Below are 26,994 nucleotides of genomic sequence, written 5' to 3' on the forward strand. Positions count from 1 at the left end.
GTAATCCAGTCTGTGCATCTCACTTTATATCCAGCATGTCTTTTTGGAAAACCATTATCTTATACTTCATTATTTATTATTCTTACTCATATAGGCTTAAATAAAAAAAACCCCACTTCCTAATGAAATTAATACAATTGTATGCTCAAAGTTAAATTAGGGTGTAATTACTGATGCCAACTAAGATATCTTCATTGTACCTACTTTATGGCAGTTGCAAAATTTGAGGTTGAACTGTGTTCTGCCTAAAAATCAGAGCCATAATCAGTCATTCCTGGGTGTATCATTCCATTTAGTCATTATGAACAAACCACACAACATATTATATATACCTAATTATATGCTAAAGTAAATACTATACAAATACATGAACATCACTATAGTCTGGCCACTGGCTTGACTGAGGATAAGGAATATGGATGTATTTCTAAAGAAAATACCATACCAGTTCAGAAAAATGGATTCCATGTACCAATTACAGCAGCAAATTTGACTCAAGATTTCAATCCCCTGAAGATTAGGGTTTTACATCTGTGTTTGTTTAATGGCATTAGAAATAATGGTCTTGCTGTCAGTGTGTTAGTCAGATTCAGATTCAACTTTTCTGCATACCAGTAACGCATAGTGTTATTCAGATACATGTTTGAAGTTCTGTCCATATCTAATAGTAACCCAAAAATATGATAAGCTGAGAGGATATTCTGTACCTGTCAGAGTAAATAGGATTCGAGTCCATATGCTGGATTTAAAGCAGTTGCCAAGATCTTTAAACAGCTGTAATTTCACGGTTTTCTTGTTTTCCATCACTGATCTGAGCACCAGAGAATTCAAAGAAATGAGGTATAGAACAATAATTGTGCATCCTGTTATCAGAGCAGGAAAGAAAAGCTTTCTCCTAGATTATATAGGGCAAAAAGACTCATCCCCGTCTCATATACACTGAGAGGAATTTACCCCACACACTCCATTTGTTGAGATTGTACCCAAGCAAAGATTTCTAGTAAACTGAATGCTGGTAAAGATTGCCACATTTGCAGCCCTCCACTGAAGGTGTCTATCCACTGAAAAGAGGATGGCATTACTCCTGTAAGCTTCCACCATGCCACTCTCCCATTGCATTTCAGTGTTGTTCTGGGGAGACCACATGTAGGTTTGAAATGGTAGTTCGGTGAGCACACTCCTTTGGTCCTGGGTCTCCCTGCTGAGATTGCCAATAAAAACAATTAGTGTCAAATGTGATGGTGGTGTAGGGGATGTGCCTCCTAGGAACTGAACTGAGATCACCAGCTTATTTCACATCGGATACTAAATAGCTTTTAGTCAGTAACAACAGTTGGTCATTAACAATCGAATTAGCCTGGATTCTAACTGGCTTCCTAAATATGAAATGCTTTGAATTTCATTAGCAGTTTCCTGGTCCACATAGCCCTCGAGTGTCAAGTTTTAATGTGACTCCAGTGTAGAATTTAAGCACATTTGATTAAGACCATTTCATTAGAAGGTTTTCTGAAATGGGAAGCACGCTTTACATTTTGTGAAGGGAACAGTCTGTGCCAATACTGTTCATTTAGATCATTGGACTAAGAATTGGCATTATTGGATTCTAGTCTCAATTTGGCCATTTGTGGGGCCAGACCAAGGTCTATTACCTAAGTCCAGTTAGGGACCCCTGAAGTCCTGCTAGTGCCCAGTGTCTGTAGGACTTATATGGTTCTGAAGAGGTTTTAAGTAGGATTTAAGTAGTGCGTAGGCTTTTATTGGCCCTTTGTACAGGCATGTAATTTTGTGTGACATGGGCCAAGTCTTTATGCCAAAAGTCAACATTTTTACACTTGTGTGCCCACATCTAGCCATTTAAATTCATATTTAGGCACCTAAATAAATGTGTTTCCAGTGGTGTCAAATGCTCAGCACCTGTGAGAATCAGGCCACTGATTTAGGTGCTTTTCTTTGGGCATTCAAGTTGGAAGTGTCTGGCCTTAATCTTACTTTTCCTCAGTTCACCTATTTATAAAATAAAGGTTAATCGTGGTTCCCTAGGTCATGTTTTCTGAGCATTAAATTCATTAATGTTGGTAAAGCTTTTTGAGAGTCTCAGAGGAGAGATGCTATAGAAGTGGAAAGCATTATTGTTATTATTGATTGATTTTTTTCAACATCCATCTTTTTTACATTTCCAGACAACACAGTTGTGGTTTTCAGGATAAGAACACTTGATTTTTCACTTCTGACATATGGCAAAGCTTTCTCCCAGGACTTATTGTGAAGCTATTTTCAGTCCTGAGGGCCCAACACAGCTACTTTCCACTTTGAACTCTTCATTATCACAATCCCATGAAGAGGGGCATAACTCAAGCAAGATGGCAGAGGAGAGGACCATGCAGGCATACTTTGTTTCAAAGTGGAATTCTGCATGTTTGTCGAATTCATGAAGACCTTTCCTTTTGTTTATTCTCTTGCTGCCCAGGCGAGAGTCAGGTCTCACAAAGGGCTTGATTCAAAGCCCACAAAAGTCATTGGGAGCCTTTCCGGTGATTTCATTGGCCTTTGATTGCATCCTAGATGAAAGGGAAGCACTTCCTCTCCCAACTCCATCTGAGTTACCCGTAGGACACTGCACCTGGCACTGATTGACATGTTTGGGACTTTCAAAGGTGTTTAGCTTTAGTCTAACTGCTTCCTTTGGCTTCAATGATATAATTCCCGTAGACTTCAATGGGGGCAGAAATAGACCAAAGCTAAGTGCATTTGAACCCCCCCCACCCTTTGTTGGCAGTATCATCAAAAGGATACAGATTAACTAGCCAAAAAGTATGAGTGGGGATGGTTCAGAAATGGTGGGCTTGATTCTCCACTGCCTGTATCTCATATAGCCTTTAACAGCTGCACAAAGTAGGCATTTTACAGTCAGCCTAGTGAATGATTACAGGTGGTACGAAACAGTGCAGAGTTTAGTTCAATTACTGCAAGTCACAGTTGATCCACAGCAACAGTAAAGATCAAGAGACTTCTATGTCTTTGGCTGGGAGCCAGCTGGCTTTTAGCTCAGAGGGTTAAGGCTCCTATACTCTGCTTCAGAGATCCCAGGTTCAAATCTGCCTGGTGGTGGTTCCAAAGGCATGCCACAGTTTCATCTGATGTCCTCTAGTGAAAGAAGTCCAGTATCTAACCAGAGAGCTCTATAGAACCTCCAGAAACAGCTTATTCAGAAAAAGTTACTTTGTCCACAGAGGAAGCAGGAGATTGTCCTCCTAAGACCCATCAAAACAGTCAGATAAGCAAGATGGTGTCTTGTGTTTAAGCACATAGTGGCTACGTCTAGACTGGCATGATTTTCCACAAATGCTTTTAACGGAAAAGTTTTTCCGTTAAAAGCATTTGCGGAAAAGAGCATCTAGATTGGCATAGACGCTTTTCTGCAAAAGCACTTTTTGCGGAAAAGCGACCGTGCCAATCTAGACGCGGTTTTGCGCAAGAAAGCCCTGATCGCCATTTTCACCATCGGGGCTTTTTTGCGCAAAACAGTTTTTAGCTGTCTACACTGGCCCTCTTGCGCAAAAACATTTCCGGAAAAGGGCTTTTGCCCGAACGGGAACGTCAAAGCATTTGTTCAAGAAGCACTGATTTCGGACAGTAGAACGTCAGTGCTTTTGCGCAAAATCAAGCGGCCAGTGTAGACAGCTAGCAAGTTTTTGCGCAAAAGCTTGCGCTTTTGCAGAAAAACTTGCCAGTCTAGACGCAGCCAGTGCATATAATGGCTTTTCATCAAGCTGCCAAATGCTCACCCCAAATCTGTTCTCTGGCTGTAACCGTTATTCTTAATGGTTGTCCCCCAAACTGTGGATTTGCAAATGCTTTCTTCTGGCCAGGGGGAAGCAGGTGGTAGTGTCTAGTTTTGCAAACCTATGGCAAAACACATGAACCTAAATATTCAAATAAAGCATCCTGTGCTGTGGCAGTTTTCCACCCTCAATTAAATGTGTGAACAGAATTGTGGGTGCATTTAATTAACCTCAGTTGCACCAACTGAGGTGCAAATGCGCTTCTGTTTAGGCAATCAGGTTGAGATCTGGCTAAAAAACAACCCTGCAGTCTCTCTCTCCAGCTGTCAGATTATTGCCAGACATTTAATATGGGTCATCAGATTAAACTAGTGTAATAATAACAGATATTCACAAGTGACTGGTTAAAAGATGCATATGGCGAAGCATTAAAATAAAAAATATTTACATAAACATTATATGTAAGTTTCAGTTACATTCTTAACCAAATGCTGAGAGTTAGCTTCTCCCCAACATTTGTATGTAGAAACCAGACACTTCAACTCTTATGTCTGTATATCTGACAAGGACCACTCCACATACATATTAATGTGATTTTGAATGAATAGAGGCAACTGAGGGTCCAAGATAGGGGTCGTCATATCTCCAGTGCAAACCAATCTAATCGCATTGTTTTTCAATCTCTTCCACCACATCCTGTCCCTCCCTCTTTCTTGCCAGGGAGTTTTCCAAGGAAAGAGAGAAGGCAAAGGCTCGGGGTGACTTTCAGAAGTTGCGGGAGAAACAACAGCTGGAGGAAGACTTGAAGGGATATTTGGATTGGATAACTCAAGCAGAAGACATTGATCCAGAAAATGAAGATGAAGGCATGGATGAGGAGAAACCCCGAAACAGTAAGTAACTTTCTTCTGTCTCTCTCATTGGGCATTTAGCTAGGAAGGAATGCTTCAGAATTTGTAGCAGTGAGATTCCTTGCAAGGAAAAACAGGTCAATCCTCAGGCATCCACAATTTTTATATATTATCATGGTTGTATTCATGTAGGAAGCTGGAGGAGGGTGAAATACATACAAAATAATTGGTATTGATCCACAAAACTTCAGTTACACTAGCATTAAATGCTGATCTTAAAAAGAAAAAAGACCATTATTTGCTGTTGGCAGTCCTTTTACAGGGATACATTTTAAAATATACATCTGCCTCCTATTCATTTATTTAATTGCAGTTCAGAGTTGCAGGCTGTTGACATCTGGTTAATTACTTTGAAAGCAGAGATTTCTAGCCAAAGCAGAACTACTCTATGGTATAAAGGCCAAATCAGCCCAGTTATACAGTAAAGGGCAGTCTGTCACTCCTCTGAAGTCAGTGGAATTGCATCTGATTATGACAGGGTCAAATTAAGCCCTAAGACTTTCCTTCTCAGGGAATTACTGTTAGAGTTCAGGACATCTTTGGGCAAAGTAATTGGAAATTCACCAAATATCTCGACTAATCAGAGCTGCTGAAAGAGGAATGGTTACATGACAGCAGCAGGTTTGTATATATGCCTACATTATCCAGATCTTCCCACCACCACCCCCTTATCAGCACAGGCTGCATATTCACGTAGCATGTTTCTTTACAAGTCACACAGTCTGAAACTGTCAGGGTGGAAACCTTTCAAAAAGTTATACAGTTAAAGGACATGTGCATTGTTCTTTGCATTTATTACTAAAATGTGCTTTATCAACTGCTTGAGTTTGGAAGGGAGGCAGTGAAATATTTCCACAGCGATGTATTATTGCGCCAATTGCTGATTAAATCAATAGCTCTCAAGGAGGAAAAGGTTTTCCCTATTTCCCCTCAGACCAAACAAGCAAAATCCAAAAGACAGTTACCTTTGGGACCATATAATGGGCTATGTGTTGATACTGAAATGGTTTGTTTGAGCAACAAAGTAAGAATAGTATCCGAGGTTGATGGGCTTCTCTGGGGCAAGCTCTAGCATTGGTAATTATACCGCCAAAGCTTTTGATTTAGCAAAAGTGCACATTGTTAATTAACACCAATGGCCAAATACTGGACCCCTTACTCCATTCACGTGAAGAAGTGGGTTGTGCTCACAAAAGCACATGACACCATCTGCATTTTCTGTTAGTCTCTAAGGTGCTTGTTTGGGTTTTTTTAAGTTTTTTCACTTACAGACTAACACGGCTGCCCCTCTGAGACTCTGACACATTACTGAAGAAAACTAGGCCTGGTGGAGTAAATAGGAGCGCTCGGTGCTCCATCTCTCTACAAATCAAGCAACTTTTATTTAGACACCTCTGTGAGGCCTTTTCTGAAGTTTGAGAATTTAGACTGAAGAAATCATTAGGTTAGACTATGGTTCAGTTAATGACCAAATGTTGGAGATAGCACCTCAGTGGCCTATAATTTGTGAAATGGGTCTGGAGATCTAACTGTAGTTCTCAAAGCAAAATTGTTCACATTAAAAAAACAAAATCATCCCCATGAGTCAATTAGCACCTTTATATGAAGTCTCAGAAAAAATACCCAGGATTAATTTGACAGGGTGCTTGATGTGAAGCCATAGAAGGCAAAAGGAGGCTTTCTTTTGACTTTGAGAGGCATTTGACTTTGAGAGGCCCATTGTGTCTTACCTTAGGTGGTCCCGTCAAGAAAAGATTAAAGCACATTAGCAAAGCAGTTTGATGTAACCCTTGTATAGCTGCATCCTGTTTGGTACCTGTTCTGTGAGTCAGCAAAAGATAGCCATCTCTGCTGCAGTTTTAGGAGCATGAGATTGACTCTTTTTGGTTACCAGAATTTCAGAATGAATCAGACCTGAGGCCTCGACTAAGTTTGCCAATTCCAAGAGAGGCAATTAAAATGAAAGCTAACAAACTCCATTTATATGGGGCAAATCTCTTATATCCTGATGAAGCTGAGAACCAAAAGCTAGCACATCTGCAGGCTGTGTTCCGTTTTCTGTGTCTCATTGCCTCTAGCTGGCTCAGCTACATGTGAATGACTTTTGTAGGTGCTTGTCTCAGATTGTCCCAGAATGTGTGCAAGTCCCTCTGGAGGTTGTCACTGTTGTCCATGAATGAAACAATGAAATGTCATGAGCAAAATGTACTAATTTGTTGTCCGTTTCTTCTTCCAAATCATTAACAAAATTAGCATCTTAAATAGCATTGGTTCCAATACTGACCACTGAGAAAACGGCTGTTAACTAGATTCATCTAAAGAGTAACCATTTTCTGTGACACTTTGTTGTTTGTCACTGTGACGGGGACACGCGGCCCCGCACTAGCAGCGGCAAAGCCGCCGCCACTTTCCCGGAGGGCGAGGCAAGCTATGCAGAGGCGGGGACACCACACCACTCACACAGGCCCCATCGCCTGGGGACGCCAGTGGGGAAAGAGAGCGGGCTAACCCGAGGAGGGGGTGACATGGCTGGACATCATAACGCCGGCACAGCAGAATGTGCGGCCGGCACGCAACATGGCAGGCCCCTCAAAAGGGCCAAGACCAGCAGAGCCAGGGCAAAGCTGGGGCGTCCTGGAGCTTCCAAAGGGAAGAGGGGTCATCTCAACCCAGAGCCAAAGGGGAGGACGGACTGATGCAAGAGTACCACCGCCTCCACGAGGGCAACCTGGCCTGGGAGAACCCAGTAGGAACCCCGGTCAGTGGGTGTAAAGGCAAAGACAGCGAAGGAAGCAGCCCAGGGCAGGGCAGTATTGGCTCCCGTGGGCTGATGAGTTTCGAGGCCGTGCCCCATCAGCCGGCTAGGGGATTACTCATCTCTACGCCTTAGGGACCCGGGCTGGGACCCGGTGGAGAGGGAGGGCCCGGGGCCCCTTTACCCCCTTCTAGGTATACAGGTTTCTTCACTATATATGGAAGGGGATCATAAAATCCCATATCAAACTATTGAATGTATGGGTATGGGATAACAAAAACTCACAGGAATTTGGGGACACTAAGGCGGCAGAGGGCACGGGACGCCGTTCGGACACTGGGAAAAGGGCTCCAGACCGATTGAACTGCCACAGTCACTTAATCGCTTTCTTTTTCATTACAAGATCAGGCTTCCGAACAGAACACTGAACTTTCTAATAATGCCGTAGAGTTATCATGCTTCAATGGATAGAAGCCACAGCGAGGGATGTAGGGAAGAAGTGGAGTGATGCTGACTACACGCTAGTGACAGGAATCACCCTGGCAATGCAGAGCAGGATAGGACAGGCCAAGCAGCCAAGTCACAGTGTGGAACACACGTTTGTACTCTTCTGAAAAGAGGCTGCATGAGCCCCAGCTAGCTAATGCTGAAGATGACATGATGTTTGCTAGCTGATTGGAGGCCTGGCAAATTAAACCTTATTGTAGCCTGGGTGCACTAGCCAGTGCAGTAGCTGGGCACTCTCCCTTTATTTTCTTCAGCACGGTTGCCCCATTCGCCGCTAGGGTAGGATTTGGCCTCCACAGCCCGATTGTGAATCCCATAGTACCACTGACGAGCAATTAATTGCTTGAGAAGTCTGAGTGAAATAAATGAGATTCCCTGGGTGGGTAACTGCTCATTCATGTGAGTTAGCATTTCATAATCTGGCCCTCTCTGTTTATATGTATGACTTTTTTTTTTTAAGCTGGTGGTTCCATTTGCAGTTGTACAAATACAAAGATCATACTATAAAAATATAGGGTTTTTATAATGGTTCTGAGTTTAAATTTGTATGATAACTGATTCAGAAAAATGTTTCTGGTTGCCCGGTAATGATAGGTAGTGCATATGTCATTGTTTAGAATATCTGTCCTTCATGTGTTGGGAAGAAACTCTTGGTATATTTACAGCGTATACAGAGAAGATTCCCCATCTTTCATATCCCATTCCCCCAAACCTTTCTGCCACCTGACAACTCAAAACAGCCCCTGTCCATTGTGGACTAAGGAATGAGAGGCGAGGGTCTCAAATCCAAGCTCTCCTTTCCTTATAGCAGTACAGCGCACTGCCAAAATGCCACTGACCTTTCCCTAGTTTCTGCTCTCTTGTCACTGAGCCAAGACTGACTCACTTTTCTTCCTCAGTGGACATTGCTTATAGTGCTTTGCGGGTTTGCTAGAAAGGTGGATTGATTATTCAACAGAATTAAGCAAAAGAAGCTGAATTCAGAAGGAAAGGTGGTACTTCTAACACAGGGGTGGCCAACCTGCAGCTCGCAAGCTGCATGCAACTCTTCCCCCCACAAAAGTGCGGCTCGCAAAGTTGCCCCTGCACCCCTCCAAATGGCCCCCGGCTCTCCTGTGCTCTCTGGAGCAGGGGAGCCGTCTGGAAGCAATTAAAAATGGCATCAAAGTTGGTGGCAGCCAATGGGAGGGGCAGCATCTTTTTTTTTTTTTTGCTTGACAATTCAGGGGCGTTTGGGGGGCTTTCCTTTTTTCCCCCCCTCTCTTGACGATTCAGGTGCAGCTCTTCGCATTTTTTCTGCCAGCTCTCTTTGTTAATGGATTGGCCACCCCTGTGCTAACTAAACTAGGATAATCCCACAGAAAAGAGACCATCTAAGAGGGGAGAGGAGGTTTTGAATGCTACCTACTATGCAGAGTTTCAGTGTTCAAGCCAGTGTTAAGCTTAATAATCAGGGGTCAAATTTAAAATTCATGGTGGTGCAGCTCATCCAAGGACCAACCACAAAATAAGCTACTGTCTCAACTACACAACATAGTAGTTTGTGCAGATGTTCAAAATGTGATACCAAAATGAGATTGCACTTGTATTCACAGTGTGATCTTTCCTCTCCCTTCTTATATGCTTTGATGAGCAGTGAATTAGTAAACAATGTTGATATTTAAATTATCAGCAATGAGCATCTCAATTAACATTTCATTGAGGTGATGGGGCTGTTCAGACTTCTGTGTTATTGTTTCAGGCTCTCTACAAACTTCAGCAGGTGTCTCTGGATCAATTACACATGGGTCACTTGAGTTAACTATATCAGCTGTACATGTACATTTTTTAATCCAAGTTGAGATTCTGATTAATAAGAAGGCAGCTTGACAGAATCCTTTTATGGTTGTGTGAAGGTACTTTCCCCATGGATGTACTATTCATTTCATAATGCAATATCTTGTTTAAAATTTGGGTTTGTAACTTTTCAATGGAGTGTGCTATGAGATGTTTGTCTCTAATGTGAGTCAGACAATTACATTTGAACACTTGATTCGTGAGGTGGTATAGACAGAGCATAGGACTAAGAATTAAAACACCTGGACTCTAGTGTGATCTATGACATTGATTCACATTTTAATCTTCAACAAGTCACTTCTCCCTGACTCAGTTCTTCCAACTGTAAAATGGGAGTGTGGTTAGACATAATTGATTAGTGTATGTAAAGCTGTGTGTAGTCCTTGAATAGGAGATGTTATCATCTTGTGACTATTGTCACTGTATTTGTCTCGTTGTGCTGTTTGGTTGTTGGTTTGTTTGGTTGGATTTTTTTTTGTTTGCTTAGGTTTGTTTGGTTTTTTGTTTTAGCTGGAGACAAAGTCAGCTGACTTGAAAGCAGTACTAAATAGCAAATAACAAATTTGTTTTGATTACTGGGCCAGAGTCTCAGCTGCTATAAATCAGTGATGCTCAGCAAGTCACCGGTTTTTACATCCTCTGTAATCTTACTCATGTAGTCTACCTGAACTAGGCCCAAACCAGAAAAGATGAGCTTTCAGTCTCCTCTCAATCCTAGAGCATAGCGGGGAGGCTTTCTGCTCTCTAAATAGAGCTGTCTGTCTTCTAGCCTGGGAATCTGTCTCCTGTGAAACGGAGAAGACAAGGCATAGGAAAGAAAAGTCACACTTGCAGCCTGGTGGTTTTTGGATTGGCTGTCTGTGTCTGCTCCTAGGGGAGTTGCTGACCTTGGTCATATGTCATTAATCATATTTCTATCTGCTGTCACTCTCCTGACGCCTCTGCACTATGCTCTGAGCTGTGATGGGTGTTAACAGCCCCAAGATGAGAGGCCAACAAATGGAAGCGCCAAAACACTGAGGGACTTAGTAGGAGAAAAGATGGATATAAGCAAGTGAAGGCAGCCAGAGTTACAAATTCTATACAGTCATCAACTGATAATATTCCTAAAAGAGACCTCGGCATTCTTCTGAACCAGTTTAATTGATTTTCATTTCTCACATCTGTTCAGGGGACATTCACAGAGCTGTCTGCATTCATCTGCTATTTCTCAGGGAGTGGCTGAGAGCTATGCGGCAGCGTTATTAACAAACATGATTTAACAATTACAGCAGATGCGGAGTGGAGGAGGTGAAGAGGCATCTGGAGGCTGTTTGTATGGATGGTTTTTGTCGTTGCCCTTTCCTTGATGGGCTTTTTTGCAGAGGAAGAAAACATTAATTTGATCCAGGAGAGAAAAGCACGCCATGCCACAAAACAGATGCTGAGCTTCCAAATTAGAGCAGAACATGATAGCAAAGAGATTTCCCTTCCTGTTGTACAGGAACTGGGAGTTCGCCCTGTTTTATCCTTTATACAGGCTGGAATTCTTGTGCATTGCACTGTGTAGAAACAGGAACCTCAGCAAAGGCCAGATTCTCCCTTTGCTGAAGCTCAATGGCAAAACTCTCATTGGCTTCACTTAGCGCTTTTTTTGTTTAAAAAAAAAAAAATGGTGCCGGTACTCCAGGAGAAAAGTTGTTGAGCTCTCACTGGAGGTGCCGGTATTGAGTACTGGGCAGTACCGTCACAAAAAAAGCACTGGCTTCACTGATATAAGGCTAGAATTCTGAAAGTCCAGGCAAAAGTGATTTGCCATTCCTGGCTCTTGCCATGCTACATTTTTCTCTCTCCCTCCCTTTCACAGTTCTGATTGGTATAAGTTCTACTGTCAACAAGGCTATGTCTACACTGCAGAGCTATTTTGGGATACCAGAAGTCTCCCGAAATAGCTATTATTCATCTATTGTAGCAGCCCTTTATTTCAAAATAAATTTCGAAATAACGGGTGGCTTATTCCAATGTCCCGGTAACCCTTGTTCCACAAGGATTAAGGGGAATTTCGGAATAGTGAGTTATTTTGAAACTTGACACTGTGTGGACAGCGCCAAATTATGAAATACGCTCTTTTGAAATACACTCAAAATAAGCTACGCAATTTGCGTAACACAAATTGTGTAGCTTATTTCAAGGTAAGGGTGGAGTGTAGATGTACCTAAGGGTGCAACCCCACCAATTTCATTGGAGTTCACACATGTGGCCTACAACAGACTTTGCTTCATTTACTGACAGCAAAAGCATTTTGTGATTAGAAGTTGCTAGTTTTCCCACTTAAAATCATATCCACTTTAATGTAAATTATAACAAGGACTCATAGCTTATCTAATGGGGCAAAAATACCAAGGTCTAATCAAATTCCAGGGCTTTGTTTAAACTGATGCCTGGAGAAAGTCAGATCCTCGTAGTTTAGCAAGAAAAGCAGTGGAAATCAATGTATCGTCCCTCCAAACTATGTAGGAATGGCTTGGAGAGTACATTAAATGGTGACAACTACAAGGGGTTTTGGCTGCACATCAAGATTTTTGCCTGATTCACAACAGGAATGTAAGGAAGACCAAATAAAGGCAAAGAGAGAGCCCAGAAGAAAGGGCAGATTGTGAACAGGAAAAAATTGCTCAAATTCTGAAATTAAAATCTTACACAGTTTAAAAGGAAACAGTCTTAGGCATCACAGAGATGACTGTAGCATCTGATTGATCAGTTGTCATCTTTACTCAAGGATGAACTTATTAATTCTCTAGTGAACTAGCAATAGATAGGCTATTCCACTGACATCAGACTTTCTTGTTTTCCCTTACTGTCCCTGTGTTTCTTGTGGATGGTGGTATGTTGTGATCAGGTGATTTCAGCACAAGCAATAGAGTGTTTTTTCTTTGGAGGAGCGCAAGGAACTTTATCAAAAGCTAACCATTTTAAGCAGGACTATCTACTGAGAAAAGCAGACTAGGGAATGAGTTTTCAGCTGACAAGGTAAAACTTTAAGAAGGAATGGGAGCTGCTAAATGCTGAGTTGTAACTCTTAAAAAATCTGCTGTTGCATTTGAGTGCACAACAGGGCTCTGTGTACTTGTAAAAATCTGGCCAAAAGTGAGGGGAATACAGGGAACAGGATATGAAGAGAGAAATATTTTAGGGCACCAAAAATAGCAACATCAGGAATAATAACCTGACCAGTTATCTTGGGATAACTTGCAAGGTCTATGAAATCAGTTGACTTCTTTGAACAATATACTGACAGAGGCCACCACTTTTCCCTCAATGTGCATTGAATTACTCCTCTTCGATCATATTGTGCCTGGATTTACACCATGTGTAAGCCCCAATGACTCCAGTAGGAATTGCAGACTTTGTCTGACTTTAATGAAAATCCTGTGCCCTCCTTTGAAAACAAAATTTTGAGGCTGAATGCTGTGTAGTATGTTTAGTGTGCTTCGATGAGGATTCTAGGCAGAAGAGTAGGACAACTGAATTGTTTATTTCACGTATCAGATAACTCTATGACTTCTGAATCATATATGCTCACTGTACTGACAGAGAAATTGCCAGCCCAGTAAAGCCAACATGGTGCCGTAATATCACATGTGAAGCAGAAAGAAAACAGGTAGATTTCCACAATCAGGTTGTGCAGCTGAACTTGTAGAGCTGGCCTTGGAAAAGTGTAGTTTGACCAGTTTATAAATCAAAATGAGATGTGAAAATAACAGATCAAGGCTTCATAATGGAAAAATTAGATGGTAGTTTTAGAGAGGAACTTTTTCAGACTTCAGGCTCAATTCCAATTGTTCTTTTAGACTAACATCATCTGATTAAACTTAAAAAACAACAAATGGTCTGGTAGCACTTTATAGACTAACAAAACATGTAGATGGTATGTACTGGTAGCCCACTTCTTCAGATGACTGGAGTTTTAACTTCTGATTTTATTGCCAAAGGGTGCATGTAGACTGGCAAGACTGTCTACGCTGGCTGCTTAAATTTGCGCAACAGCACTGACTTTGTAATGTAGAAAATCAGTGCTTCTTGCGCAAATACTTTCACGCTCCCGCTTGGGAAAAAGCCCTCTTGCGCAAGAATACTTGTGCAAGAGGACCAGTCTAGACAGGGAAGAACTGTTTTGTGCAAAAAAGCCCCGATGGCTAAAATGGCGATCGGGGCTTTCTTGCGCAAAATCACGTCTAGACTATCCACGGATGCTTTTGCACAAAAGCACTTTTTGCGCAAAAGCATCCGTGCCAATCTAGACGCTCTTTTGCGGAAATACTTTTAACGGAAAAACTTTTTCGTTAAAAGTATTTCCGCAAAATCATGCCAGTCTAGACGCAGCCAAAAAGTATAAAGTGGGTCAAAATCTATTATTTTTACCAGAATAAATTTTGAATAATTGCAGTGACGTTAATTCAGTTAATCATGATTTACTTCAGTACATCTCTAGCAAAAAGTGTCTCATTATACTTCAAATGAACACTGTTGGACAAAGTCAGCAGAACAGTGGATGGATACTATAGGGCAGTTTGCTATTTTGGAAGATGTCAGAACACAGCATATGAAAGTAGAAATCTGTATAAAAGTTTTAAGAGCCACATCACAGGTTGAAAATGAAGCTTTTGTCAACTCATTTCCTTAGCTAACCAAATAGCAACTCAAGAATAGTGTCCTACAATCTGATTACATTTTGCCTCTGTTGCATAAATACCAGGAAATAAAAGCCCATGTCATGGAATGATTTATTATCTGTCAAAAACTGCTCTAAAGAAGAAGCGTGTATAGCAGCATCTATCTTTATCATTGTCCACTGATGTGGAAAATAATCATCTGGTAACTAAGAAAAGATGAGCTACAAACTCAGACCGTTGTAGGCATTCTGAAAGGGAGTGTAATGATGCTCCCTAGGAACAGGCAACCTATCAGAAGTTATTCTCCTCAGATATGAGTGACAGAGCTATGGAGAGACTGTGCAAATGTCCACTATTTATATTGATCCTCTCTAGGGAAGAAAGAACACCACATCGAGCACCAGCTCATTGCTGGCTGATACATCAGTTTAGGTTCCAAATTTCTCTTGGATTTGTGTTGCTGCAGTCTGTGTTTAGCATGTAGTTTGGAAAAAGCTTTTGGAACATTGGTTCCCATATTGAGCTTCATCACTTCTGTGATCCTTAGGCAAAACTCATTGAAGTCACTAAGAATTTTGCCTGGATAAATCCCGAGGATCTAATCTGTCAACATTTGATGTCAAAAGTTGTTGGCAAATTCCCAATGTGTGAGAACATAAAAAAATTGCCCAATTTGAGGTGCAGCAGAAGAAAATTGTGTGGGCAAGTTTAACTTTGAGTGCTAACTTACAACCTTGATGTTCTGTGAATATAATTGGTTGCATGGAATAGCGTACAAGTTTTTCCTTTTTTAGGTTACTGTTGTATTTAATAATTTCCATCTGATAACACTTGGTCAAATTCATCCCACTTGGAACTGTGTTTTAGTTGGTCTAGCTATGCCAGGTATGAATATGGCTAACAATGTTTATTTGTATTTTATCTATGCGATTAAAGTGGTTGAATTTAGGGAAATCTGAGTCCAACTCATAGAATGATCTATTATAGCCTGAGCTGATGGGCTTGGATGCATTGCAAAGGACAGAGAAGTGTTAGCTTCATAACCTTCTATAGCAGGTATGGGCAACAGCAAATACTGGGTGGACTGCATGAGTGGCCCTCCTTCACTTCAGTGGGCTGCAGCAACCCATGGCCCACCTGTGGCCCCGCAGCCCCCTTTTGTACCCTCTTCCCATGCACCTCTCGAATATGGGGCACTGGAGCCCCACACTTACCTGCTCCTTTCCCTCCCTCCCACCACTTTTGGAGCATGCAAATTTCCTGCTTCTCTCCCTCTCTCCCAGACCTGGAACACTGCGAACAGCTGATTCACAGCATTCCAGCTCTAGGAGGGAGGGGGAGGAGCTGGACGGTGCACAAATCAGGCAATTTGCAGCTCCTCTGGAAGTGCTGGGAGGTAGGGGGAGGTGTAGGAAATGTTGGGCTCTGGTGCCCCAATGTGCGAGAGGCACCTGGAAAAGGGGACACCCGGGGGGGGGGTCTGTGGACCGCAGGTGGAACCCCAGTAAGCCTCATGTCCCACGAGCCACAGGTTACCCACCATTGCTGTATAGTGATCACTGATAATTAATCATATGTGGCAGCAACAGAGTGGCTAGGGAAAAATTCATCCTCATAGGTGAGGGAGAGTTATGGCAGCTAAGTGCAAAGAGGAGGCTCCAGTGTTTAATTTTGGACGTGTTTACACGGATGTAAATTAAGAGTGATGGTTCTGAAACACATGGAGTTGCACTCGTGTAAACCAGGGCACATGGCACAGGCCCATTGCTTCTAACTACTTCCTCATCCATTGGTTTCATGTCAATTTGAGGTACTCATTCCTTGGATTATTTCAGATTAGGATTATGACTTGTTGATAATAACCATTGTTTCCACTCGAATCACCTTTCCTTGGAGAATTGAGATTGTAACTTTCCAGACATTGACTAACATATCTTCCCGTCCCATCCGGGGGCAGGTAGAGAGTGTCGGAGGACACCACGGTTAAATCCGTGGGACGATCCCAGACCTTGCGAACCCCACAGTTCAAGGCCTAGGGCAAAGGTATTTCCCCCCCCCCCCATGCCCAAGGCAGCATGGCCTAACAACCTGAATCTATGCAACAGCCCTTTCCCACAGAGCAATGTAGCCTAATAGCCGGTACCCCAAGAAGGCCGCCAACTGAAGAAGGGCTCTGTGTAGCTTGAAAGCTTGTCTCTCTCACCAAAGAAATTGGTCCCATAAAAAATGCTACCTCACCCATTTTAGCTGTCTAATATTCTGGGATTAACATGGCTACAACAATACTGCAAATAGACATTAGCACTTGCACTTTTAAAAGTAAGACTTTCTCTCCATTTTTAACTTTCTCTCTGTCTTTGAGTGAAAATAACAGAAAGCGAACATTTTGAGTAAAATACTGACGTCGCAGGTGAAATAGTGGTAAAATGTGTATCAACTTCAACAGGACCAGCATTTCACCCTGTGACTATTATGCCACTGGAAAAAAAAAGCCTAAACGTGAGAGCAGATTTTCCACAACCCCCTCCACACACACTCACTTTTTCCCTTGCTTTTCCTTTTTCCATTTTTATACTGGAAGAAAAAGTGGCAGGTAGAAGTTAAGAGGAGAGTTGATTCCTTGCCCCCCTCTCCCAGTATTTTTACTTTCCTCCCCTTTTATTTTTACTTTTCCTCCCACTGAAAAAAGGGGAAGCATTTGAAAAATAAAAGGTTTTGGCCATGGTGATGTAATTTACAACCAGGAGCACGAGAAAAATTTGTATACTAGGGATGCTGAGAGCTATTGAATCAAACTGTAAACCCTGTATATGATGGGAATCACTTCAAGCCAGAGGATGCCACAGCACCCCTAGCTCCAGCACTTACTCCTACAACTTTTACCAGCCTCTCACTTCCCTGACTTGCAACCTGGATTGCAAACAACATTAAGCTGAAATCTGCTAGAGCAGTGGTGTGTGACCAGCTACAGCATATAAAAGCTGACATTAATGTTTACAGGGTACAAGGTTTTCTGCTATGAAGGTTATTTCCCTGACAAAGAATGACTGATGAGAAGGCCACTCTATCTGGCCTATTGGATAGGAAACTTACAATGGGGTGGGAATCCTGCTTAATATCAGTAACATCACTAAAAACATTACTGAAGGTGAGCCCTGACAAGGGGCTGGTAATAAATGTGGTCCTGGAAGGACCCTTTGACAGATGAATAAATCTCTACTTACTCTACCAGAAAGGAAAGCATTGGTTGAAGCTATCCACACATACCTGATGGCACCTTGAATCCTCACAGGAAGGGGGATGAAATTTGTGTGGGAAACAATCTGGGTACAACTGGGTGGCTGCCCATGAGCCCTACCCAAGAGGAATCAGGTGATTCCAATATAAAAAGGCAGTGAGAAGATATAGGGAGGCATATGGTTGAGAGAGGAGCTGAAACTGCCAGAGGCAGGAAGCCTTGGTAGTAAGCTGGAAAAACTTAGGGAAACTGCAGCTATCCCTATAGACACTTTGGAGTAGTAAGAAGGCTCCTGCAGGATCCTGAGTCAGTAGGGGGAAGGCACTAGCTGAAAATGTGTGGAGGAAGGACAAATTCCAGGCAGGGCATGTTAGGAAGTGGACAGTCAAACCCTCAGGGAGAAGGGGCTGTGTCTTGCTAAAACCGAGATAAAGATAGAAAGTTTGTGTTCTATTTTCAAAGACTTTGTGTTAGTCTCCTAAGTCCCATTCTAGTGCCTGAAAGACAAGAGTATTCTTGAATGGTGTTGGGACCAAGACACAGGTGCTGTGGAAGTTGTTCTGATGTCTTTTTTGCAAATGTAAGAGTAGATTAAGTGTGAATGTGTTTTTAAACTTTGCTTTATTTACTCCTTTGCTTCCTCTACATTGTAAATATTTTCTTTTGGGTTTTGTATGCAACAAAAGAAAACAGGCAGGTCAAGGCTGACCTGCATTTGCAGAGCAGTGTGCAGGCTGAGGCCTGACTGCAATAGCCAGAGTTGCTCTATCAGAGGACAAAGATGCTTCAGCGGAGTACTGTTGGGGGAGGTTTCATAGCCTGGGCAAGCATTGTCCCTTACTCAAAGCCAATGTTACCAGTCCCTTGCTTTCAGAAACACCAACAATCATACACATTTAAAAAAAAATAAAAGCTGAGTTGAGACAGCTGACTGCCGAGCTGACATGTTTTGACTCTTGTAAGAGACCGATAAAATTAGTTGTAGCTAACAGGCAGTCTATGATGCTGCTTTTTCCTGAGGCAGAATTTAGATTGAAGGAATCTGGGTGACATTACATAGTTGAACTGGTACATGTCCTATTGAATCAGTTATCACTGGCACAACTGAAAGGAATTCAGTTCCAAACAGCACTGGCACAGCCAGTGTTCCCTCTATGGAGCACAGCTTCACAGGTGGTTAATCAGCTCCATGCATGGAGCCCTGAGCCTCTGACTGGGTGTGGCTGATTAATCACCTGTGAAGCTGTGCTGCCACATGGCTTAGCAGGAACCCTGGGCACAACTGAGAGGAATTCAGTTATGAGCAACATTGCTTCCTTCTCATTACTTAGGTGGGCCACAGGAAGTCTATAGTAAAAACCCAGATGTGGCTCAAGCAAGGAGAAACATGAAGAAAAAAATATTAGTGTGTGACTAGACTGTCTCACAAAAGGCCACTTCCCTTGCTCAGGGAGGGGGAAACTCTCATCCACTCCAGCTATCTTTATCCAACTATCTGATAATAAGCTAAAAAAACCTAGATCCCCTCCTGGTGTGTCTGTTCATGAGAGAAAAGACATATCCCCACATGGCAAATGTCCTAGGGCCTTCAAGCTTTGGGGTGGAAAAAAGAACAATTTTCCCCCCAGAGGTAATTGAACCCATAACAGCTGCCACACAACACCTGTCCAATCCTTGTTCCTACAGCAGTTCTTCAGTAGCCAGATTATGGAGGAGAGTCAATATTTAGTGAATTAGCCTTTCACCTCTTGAGACTTGCATTCAGTCTCTGCTTGAGGGCACTTGCGGCTATTTTAGTGTTGCAATGCCACATAATGCTTAAGGCTATGTCTACACTACAGAGTTTTTGCAGAAAAACTGCCATCCACACCTCAAGCACATTTTTGTTTTATGAGGAAGAAGCCTTTTTGTGAAAGAGTTCTTTCACAAAAAGGCATGTGTGGATGGGGAAGAAGGGGGTTTTGCGCAGAAAGAGGAAAAAACACAGGTGCCCTGGTGGCCTTTCTATGCATACCAATCAGTGCTTACTTTTGAGAGAGCGTCCATGCAGTCTGGATGCTCTCTTTCGCAAAAGCGCATCGCTTTTTCAATGCACTTTTGCAGAGTGGAGGTGCTCTTGCACAAGAAGTTTTTGCGGAAGATCTCTTCCGACAAAAGCTACTTGAGCAAAAAGCCTGCAGTCTAGATGTAGCTTAAGAGAAGACTCGAATGAGAGGTGGCTTTCTAGGATTTGACTGAGATGCACCAGCCAAGTTTTATGGAAGCCTCAGCACTAGACTAACACGGGGCACTGCAAATCAGTTTTGCGATGTTTGCAGTTGTTTTTAAGTCTCTCCAAATGGAGTAAAAATGGAAGTCAAGGTCAGAATTAAAATTTATTAGCAGAGCTGCATGTGGATGCCACAGGGTACTCCAGGTCAGAATGAAAGTGCATTAAAAGGCTTTGGAAGACCCTGGAATGGAAGAGCATGGGATATACAAGGTCAGGAATGAGTTTCCACACAGCTGGGTTAGGGAAGCTTACATAACACCTACCCACACTACACTCAGCTCAAGCTGGTGTTATCTGTCCCTCACTTTGGGGGATGCTGAAAGGGTTCACAAACTAAAAACTGCTATTTCAAGCTCACTAGAAAATGCTTGTTTCTTTGGCTTGGAGTAATTGACCTATTCTTGATGTCTTATTGCGGAGGTACAAGAGCTTTAATTATATGCTTAACAAGCTAACTTTAAGAGAAAAGCCCTTTGACTTGAAATCCTTGTTTACGTTCCTGGTTCCAAGCTGTAGCACAGCCTGCCCAGCTAGCATGTCTCATTCTTCTGACTCATAAGATATTATAATAGTGTCTAGTGTCAGACTAGTCATTATGTTAGCAAAAATGTCTGAAATAACACCTCATGCACAGCAGTGTTGAAAATGACAAACATTATTTCCTAGATATAGTAGAAATGCAATATAATGGCCAGTATCTGAAAACAAGGAAAGATGTTTATTCTCATTTCAAGCTGGGAGGAGTGATTGCCAGCTAAGATCAGGGAATTGAATAAAATCTGTTAAACATGATACATTAATGCAACGGCAAAGGCCTGCACCAGCTCAGCAGTGACCTACAACTAATGAGTATATAGATCAGTAAATTTGGTTGATTGCCATTGGGAAAGCACCACCAAAAGGCTTAGCCAAAGATTCCATTTGAATACTGACACTAAGGCCATGTCTTCACTAAACCGAAGATCACCACTGCCACAATCGATCTTCTGGAGTTCGATTTTGTGAGTCTACTTAAGACTAAGTAAATTGAACTCAGAGGGTGCCCCTGCCAGAAGCCAGTTCTCCTGCTTCTGCGAGGGGTAAGGGAAGCCAATGGGAGCATTTGGAGGACAGTGGGGAAACCTGAAACAAGGTATGTCCACTCCAGCTACATAATTATGCTGGAGTCGACATACATAATTATGTAGCTGAAGTTGCAGATCTTGATTTGACATCCCTTATGAGTGTAGACCTGGCCTAAAAAGTCCCTACTCCCAGAGAGAGAGTCTGCATCAGAACATGGCAATTTCTGCAAGTAAAACAGGCCCACTGTTCACTCTGTGGTGTTATGTCACTTTGTTGTGTTGAACACTAGGATACTCCTCAGATACTGCAGAGGAGTATACTTAGCCACAGCTGATCCCTTCCACTAGTTTCCTTCACAAGTGTCCCAACTTCTTCCCAGTTGCTTTCAACCCTCTGAACATGCCCCAGTCCAGCTTGTCCTTCCCAGCTGCCAATTCCCTTTCTCTTCTTGACACGTACCAGTACCTCGCCTGCTTCCCAAAGGCTATTGTTATATTAATTATCTGTATTAGTATAGTTCCTAGTAGGGTTCCCAGATGGTCGAAACAAAAATACCAAACACCCCCTGCCAAAAAAAGAACACCGGGAAAAAAATTCTGTTGAAGGGGGAAAAAAAGAGGGGGGGTACCAAAAAAAACAGGACTCCAAGGACTTATTACACCAAAAAAATAGGAACAGGGGAGCGGCTGAGCACTAACAACCATGGCAAGCATTGCTTCCCCTAGGTCTTTTGGCCGGCAGCCATTTTGTGTTGGCAGCCTTGGGGAACCAGGTAAGCATGGGGGCTGAGCCTGGGGGTGTTGGGAGCTGGGGAAGGGTTCGGGGGGAGGCCAGGCGCTGAGTGTTTGTAGGGTTTCCAGGTGCCTGGCATTTTTGCCTCCTGGCCAGGGAAAGATTCAGAGAATACCGGACATCTCAGGTGTCCGGTATTCTCTGAATTTTTTTACCAGGTCAAAAATACCGGACTGTCCGGGTGAATACCAGACATCTGGCAACCCTAGTTCCTAGGAGCTCCAGTCATGGACCACGACCTTGTTGTGGGGCTTGTGTAAGCAAAAAACAAAAAGTCCCTGCCCTGAAAGCTTCTTCCTCTCTGCTGCACGCAGTCTGCTATCAGACCTGCCTTCTAACAGTTGTCTCCTGAGTGTTTTAAAAATCCCTTACCAAATCAGTTCCCCAGCTGCAGAAACTTTCATGGCTCCTCAGGGAAGACTGCCAGCTGGACCTGGAAGTTACTCCCAGCTACTGGAAGTTATACATTGCCTCTGCACATGATTTCAGACTCATTTTACCTCCCAGTAATTAGTTCATTCTCTCTCCTCCCAACATATATTCCCACCCTGTCTGTCTGCTAGCTACCAAAGCTTGCCCACTGACAGCAGGCATATATGCAACTCCCAACCTTCAGGCCACACACTCAGTTTCCAAGTATGGCCCACCTGGAAATGTTGGGGCGGGGGGGGGGGGGGCAGAGGAAGTCACAAAATTGCTTGGACACAGTTCCTTTGAAAGCAGCAAAATCTAGGTGGTCTGCAGCACTCCCTGGAGATTTTCCAATGGCCTGAACACAGGAAACTGGAGCAGCCTCCTTACTTCTTGTCCCGCATAGTGCCATGCAACTTTGATCTGGAAAAACAAACACTGTCTGATGCAGAGACTACCTTCAGAGTTACTGATTTGCACATGCAGGGCAGTTTCTGGACTGATCCCTCATATTTGGTTTTGCCTCAGTTTAAAAGGACACCATCAACTTGAAATAACATTTGTGCCTGAAACTTATGTGCGTGTTACTGTGATAAGAAACTTCGTGGAATGTCAAGAATTGCTAGACTAGAGGGGAAACAATAATCTCTGTTTTTCTGTTTATGGTGTGTAATTGACAACCCTTCTTCTATGGCCAATTTTGCTGGTGTGTTCATGGTCAGTTGCAGTTCCTGGGTCACTAGCACAATATCAGCTGCTCAAGGGACAGCTCTGATGCAGCCATTCTCCAGGCCCTGTAAGGGCATGTTTGCCAACTACAAAGCTGCAGAGTTAGTGCTGTTTCCAAATTAATGGCCAGGGGGCAGAGGGGAGAGGTTTCTCCTTTACCCAGAATCCCTGCATGAAGCCTGAGAACAACAGGAGCCAGAATGGATGGGGAGTTCCCTTCTGCACTCTACAAACCATTGTGTGGAGCAGGCTTCAGTACATCGAGTGGTGTTGCTCTTGGGCTCACCTGCTATCGCTTGCTGAAAAGACACTTAGAAGCGTCAGCAGGGATGTGGAAACATTCTTAGAACTATTTGGAAATGATATTTTAAATCAAGAAATACTGTTTAAATAGTGCAAGACCAACTCAAAATGTTTTAATTTAACTAGAACTCAGTATTAAACCAGATGGTGTTTCCCAAGAGAAGCAGACTCACTCAGGATGCTTAGGATGCAAAATACGTCCCAGCCTGTCTGGTAAGAGGTTGTACTTTTGCCCTTATTGTTCCCAGCCAGGAAAACAATACATGCCATTTACCAGAAAAGTGAAGAGGCCAGTATAGAATCTGTTTTGCGAAGGTTGGTTTGATGTCAGACCAAGAAATCCCCACCAGGAGAAAACATGTCTTCTGTTGCCTGTTCTTGTAACAAACTCTCCTGGCCTATGACCTGACCAGTCTGTTCCCGCATCCCTTCTTGAGTCCCAAGAGGCTAAGAGTGCTGCTTCCATAGCCCTTCCAACCACAGTTAGCCTGAGAGGTGATGAGAAACCTAGTGATCTGAATTTGGATGCCCATTTAGCAGTACAACCAGCTACCACTGAAGAAAGCTTGGTTTGCCTTTTCTAGCATAGGAATGAACCATTTTCTTGAACATATGCTTCAGAGTGAGGTTCCTGCCTACTGTGCTTATGAGAAATCCAGAATATTACAGCTGTGCCAGTTGTTTTTAAAAAACCTGAACATGTGCAGGGAAGTGTTAATGGACTCCTGGGAATAGATGTACATGTTGTTTCTTGGGAGTGGAAAACAGAAAGCATTTGAGACTTGAAAAGGTCACCTGACTTTGAAAGGGGCATAGACTTGATTTTGCCTATAATGGGTCTTCTGCATAATGCTTGTTCCATTCACCAGCTATTATGAACCCATATTTATGGAACACAATGTCTCTCTGTCAAGATGACTTTAAAAATAGAAAAGGGCAGATGTTTGGAGCAGCTGAGGGGTTTGAAATGTCAGACTGGGTCCCAGGGAGATGGTCTAATAGGCAAACAATTCAGCTACAGGTATGTGATAAACTAGATGGTTATATGGAAAATGTGTCAATCGCATACTTGTGCAATTTGTTACATGCAATTTGTCACATACTTGTGCAATTTGTTCTTGAATTATCCAATTATTATTTTTATCTCCCTGTATGTGGTGTATATACATTTATCACATGACTCTGTCACCTCAACGTATGTGCAGTGAATGTGTTAATGAAAGTGTACATATATAATCAGTTTATTGCTGTCTCCACTCAGAAAAAATACATAATATTTCCTAGATCAGCTCCAGTCCACTGTCCTCTGCTTTCATTTATCAGTCTTCCGTCGTGCATCCCAATGCACTAGTTAGCTTTGTCCTTTCATCATAAGAAGTTCTGCTGTTATATGCTGGCTTCTCCATCTCTTAATCTTTTTTGCTTACTTTGGGCCTGATTCTCATTTCTGTTAAGGCCCCTTTACACCACTCTATTTACACTCCCATGGTGTAAAGTTGCCTTAAAATGAGTGAAAATGGCAAGCACTTTAAGGCCCGTTAATATTACCACAGTAGTTTAAAGAGACCTTGTCATAAATGGAAACCAGGTCGTCTCTTTCTAATTGATGTCCTTGGCCATATTTTTACCTAACCCGAGTTGGCTTTTTGGAAACGAGCTCTCAGTACTAATTGGACAAGCTTTAGCCTTGTGGTGCTCAATTAGTAGTTTCCAAGGATTTTACAGTCCTTCAGGGACTTTTTGTGATTGACTAATTGATGAAACATCATTCCTCTTCTTATACTTCTCCTGCTTCTCACTAAGCTTCTTGGCTGAGCAGTTCAGGTGTCCCTTTTCCTCTCCTCCAGAGACCATCCAGGTAGGTTCCTCATCTAAGAAACAGAACCACTTTTTTTCCACTGTTTCCTGGTTATCTTTCATTGTGAACACTCACTCATTCAAAATCAGTTTCTCTTTTGGAAAGAAGAACAAGTGGTCTCTGAAGCAATCAAAAGTCTCCTGAGAAATGATAAAGGAATTCTCAAAAGGGGTGGAGAGAGGAACAGACTTGAAGAATGCATTTAATTCAGATCCTGTTATGAAAAGAAGTGTCTCTGGGGAACGTGCTTTGTAAGTAAAGGAAATAATTATCAGCACTGGTGTTTTGTTTTATTTTCCTTCCCTTACTATGGAGCTTAAATTCCATCTCAGCACTGCATTTGTTGATGGAGTTAAAGTTGGAGATTATCTACAGGAGTATATTCTACTTAACCTCCATTCTAAAATGTACTCTTTTATCCCATTGCAAGCCCCTGAATCATTGTTCACAAGGCCGTATGTTTGCTGTTTGGTCACATAGTCATAAGACATTTGATCAAATATCTTTATAATCCAGGAAACATCTAACCACCAAGATCCCACTGACAATATCTGGTCTGCTCCTGGGGAGGCTCCACTAATACTCTTACCCCTTTTCACCGAAGTGGTTTGTCAAAGTTTGGGCCCCTGTGGGTTATCCCAGGAGGAGACATTGATGATGGAGTCTGACATTTTTATTTATTAAGCCCTATTTCTCCAAACATAGGAGAAACCTTAAAGTAGCACCATTTTCTTGGTCATAGAAACTGTCTGTTTCTGCCAGCTTGTTCAGGCTTTCTTTCTGGTTCTCAGTATAGTCTTTCAGCTTGATCCGTGTCCCTCTCTCATACCCACATATGTGCCCTTACCCAAAGACAATACCCTGTGGAGTCCTTTTCCCAGATAGTCCAAATTACTGTGTGAACTCAGATGCTCCCTTTTCCTGAGGTAGCTGTTTCTCCCAGCTATTTTAAATGAGAAGTGCAGATCACGTGTGCAGCATTGTATCTGTGTTAGTCCCAAGACATGGGTGAGGTAATATCTTTTATTAGACCAATTTTTGTTGGTCAGAGACACAAGCTTTCAAGCTACACAGAGCTCTTCTTCAGGTTTGGGAAAGGTGCTAAGTGTGTCACAGCTTAACACAAGGTGGAACAGACTGTTTAGCATCATTAGTTAGCACATAATATAATTCAATGTCAAGTGACCCTAACACTCCTGAGGTGATAGGCCGAAAAAGAGGGTTAGTGGGTTACAGATTGTTGTAATAAGCCATACATCCAGTGTTTTTAAGACCACAATTATTAGTGTCTAGCAAAGTTATAAATAAGTTCCCAGGCTCATCTTTTGAAAGCGTTGTGTAGGTTTCCTTTGAAGATGAAGACTGATAGGTCAGACATAGAGTGAAAAGTGTTCAGCCACAGGTGCTAGGATGTTTTAATTATTTCCTGTGTGAATTTATTCAAGAGTATAGGGTCTCATTTCAACCCTATTGTTGTTACAGAGACAGTTAGGCTATGTCTGGACTACACTTCTTTGTCGACAGAGAGATGTAGATTAGGCACGTTGAAATTGCTAATGAAGCGGAGATTTAAATATCCCGTGCTTCATTAGCATAAACATGGCCACTGCTTTTTTTCGAAATGGAGCTTTTTCCAAAAAAAAGGCAGTCTAGATGTAGATCTTTCAAAAATACAGCCCCTTTTTCGAAAGATCCTGTAAACCTCATTTTATGAGGGATAAGGGATCTTTTGAAAAAGGGCTGTGTTTTCGAAAAATCCGCATCTAGACTGCTGGGGGTTTTTTCAAAAAAGCTCCATTTAAAAAAAAAAAAACGGCAGCCATGTTTATGCTAATGAAGCAGGGGATATTTAAATCCCCGCTTCATTAGCCTAATATGCATCT

The 26,994-nt window shown here is 42.4% G+C and overlaps 1 protein-coding gene across 18 annotated transcripts in view; it reads left to right on the forward strand.

Annotated features, from left to right (window-relative positions):
• Positions 1–26,994, forward strand: part of CACNA1C (calcium voltage-gated channel subunit alpha1 C) — a 696,460-nt gene that overhangs the window by 505,645 nt on the left and 163,821 nt on the right. For all 18 annotated transcript variants that reach the window (XM_075896653.1, XM_075941259.1, XM_075896550.1 and 15 more), the window contains one exon: positions 4,503–4,675. In XM_075896653.1, coding sequence (XP_075752768.1) covers positions 4,503–4,675 — 173 coding nt within the window. The remainder of the gene's footprint in view (positions 1–4,502; positions 4,676–26,994) is intronic.

This window comes from Pelodiscus sinensis, chromosome 1 (assembly GCF_049634645.1).
Source record: "Pelodiscus sinensis isolate JC-2024 chromosome 1, ASM4963464v1, whole genome shotgun sequence".
Taxonomy (NCBI): domain Eukaryota; kingdom Metazoa; phylum Chordata; order Testudines; family Trionychidae; genus Pelodiscus; species Pelodiscus sinensis.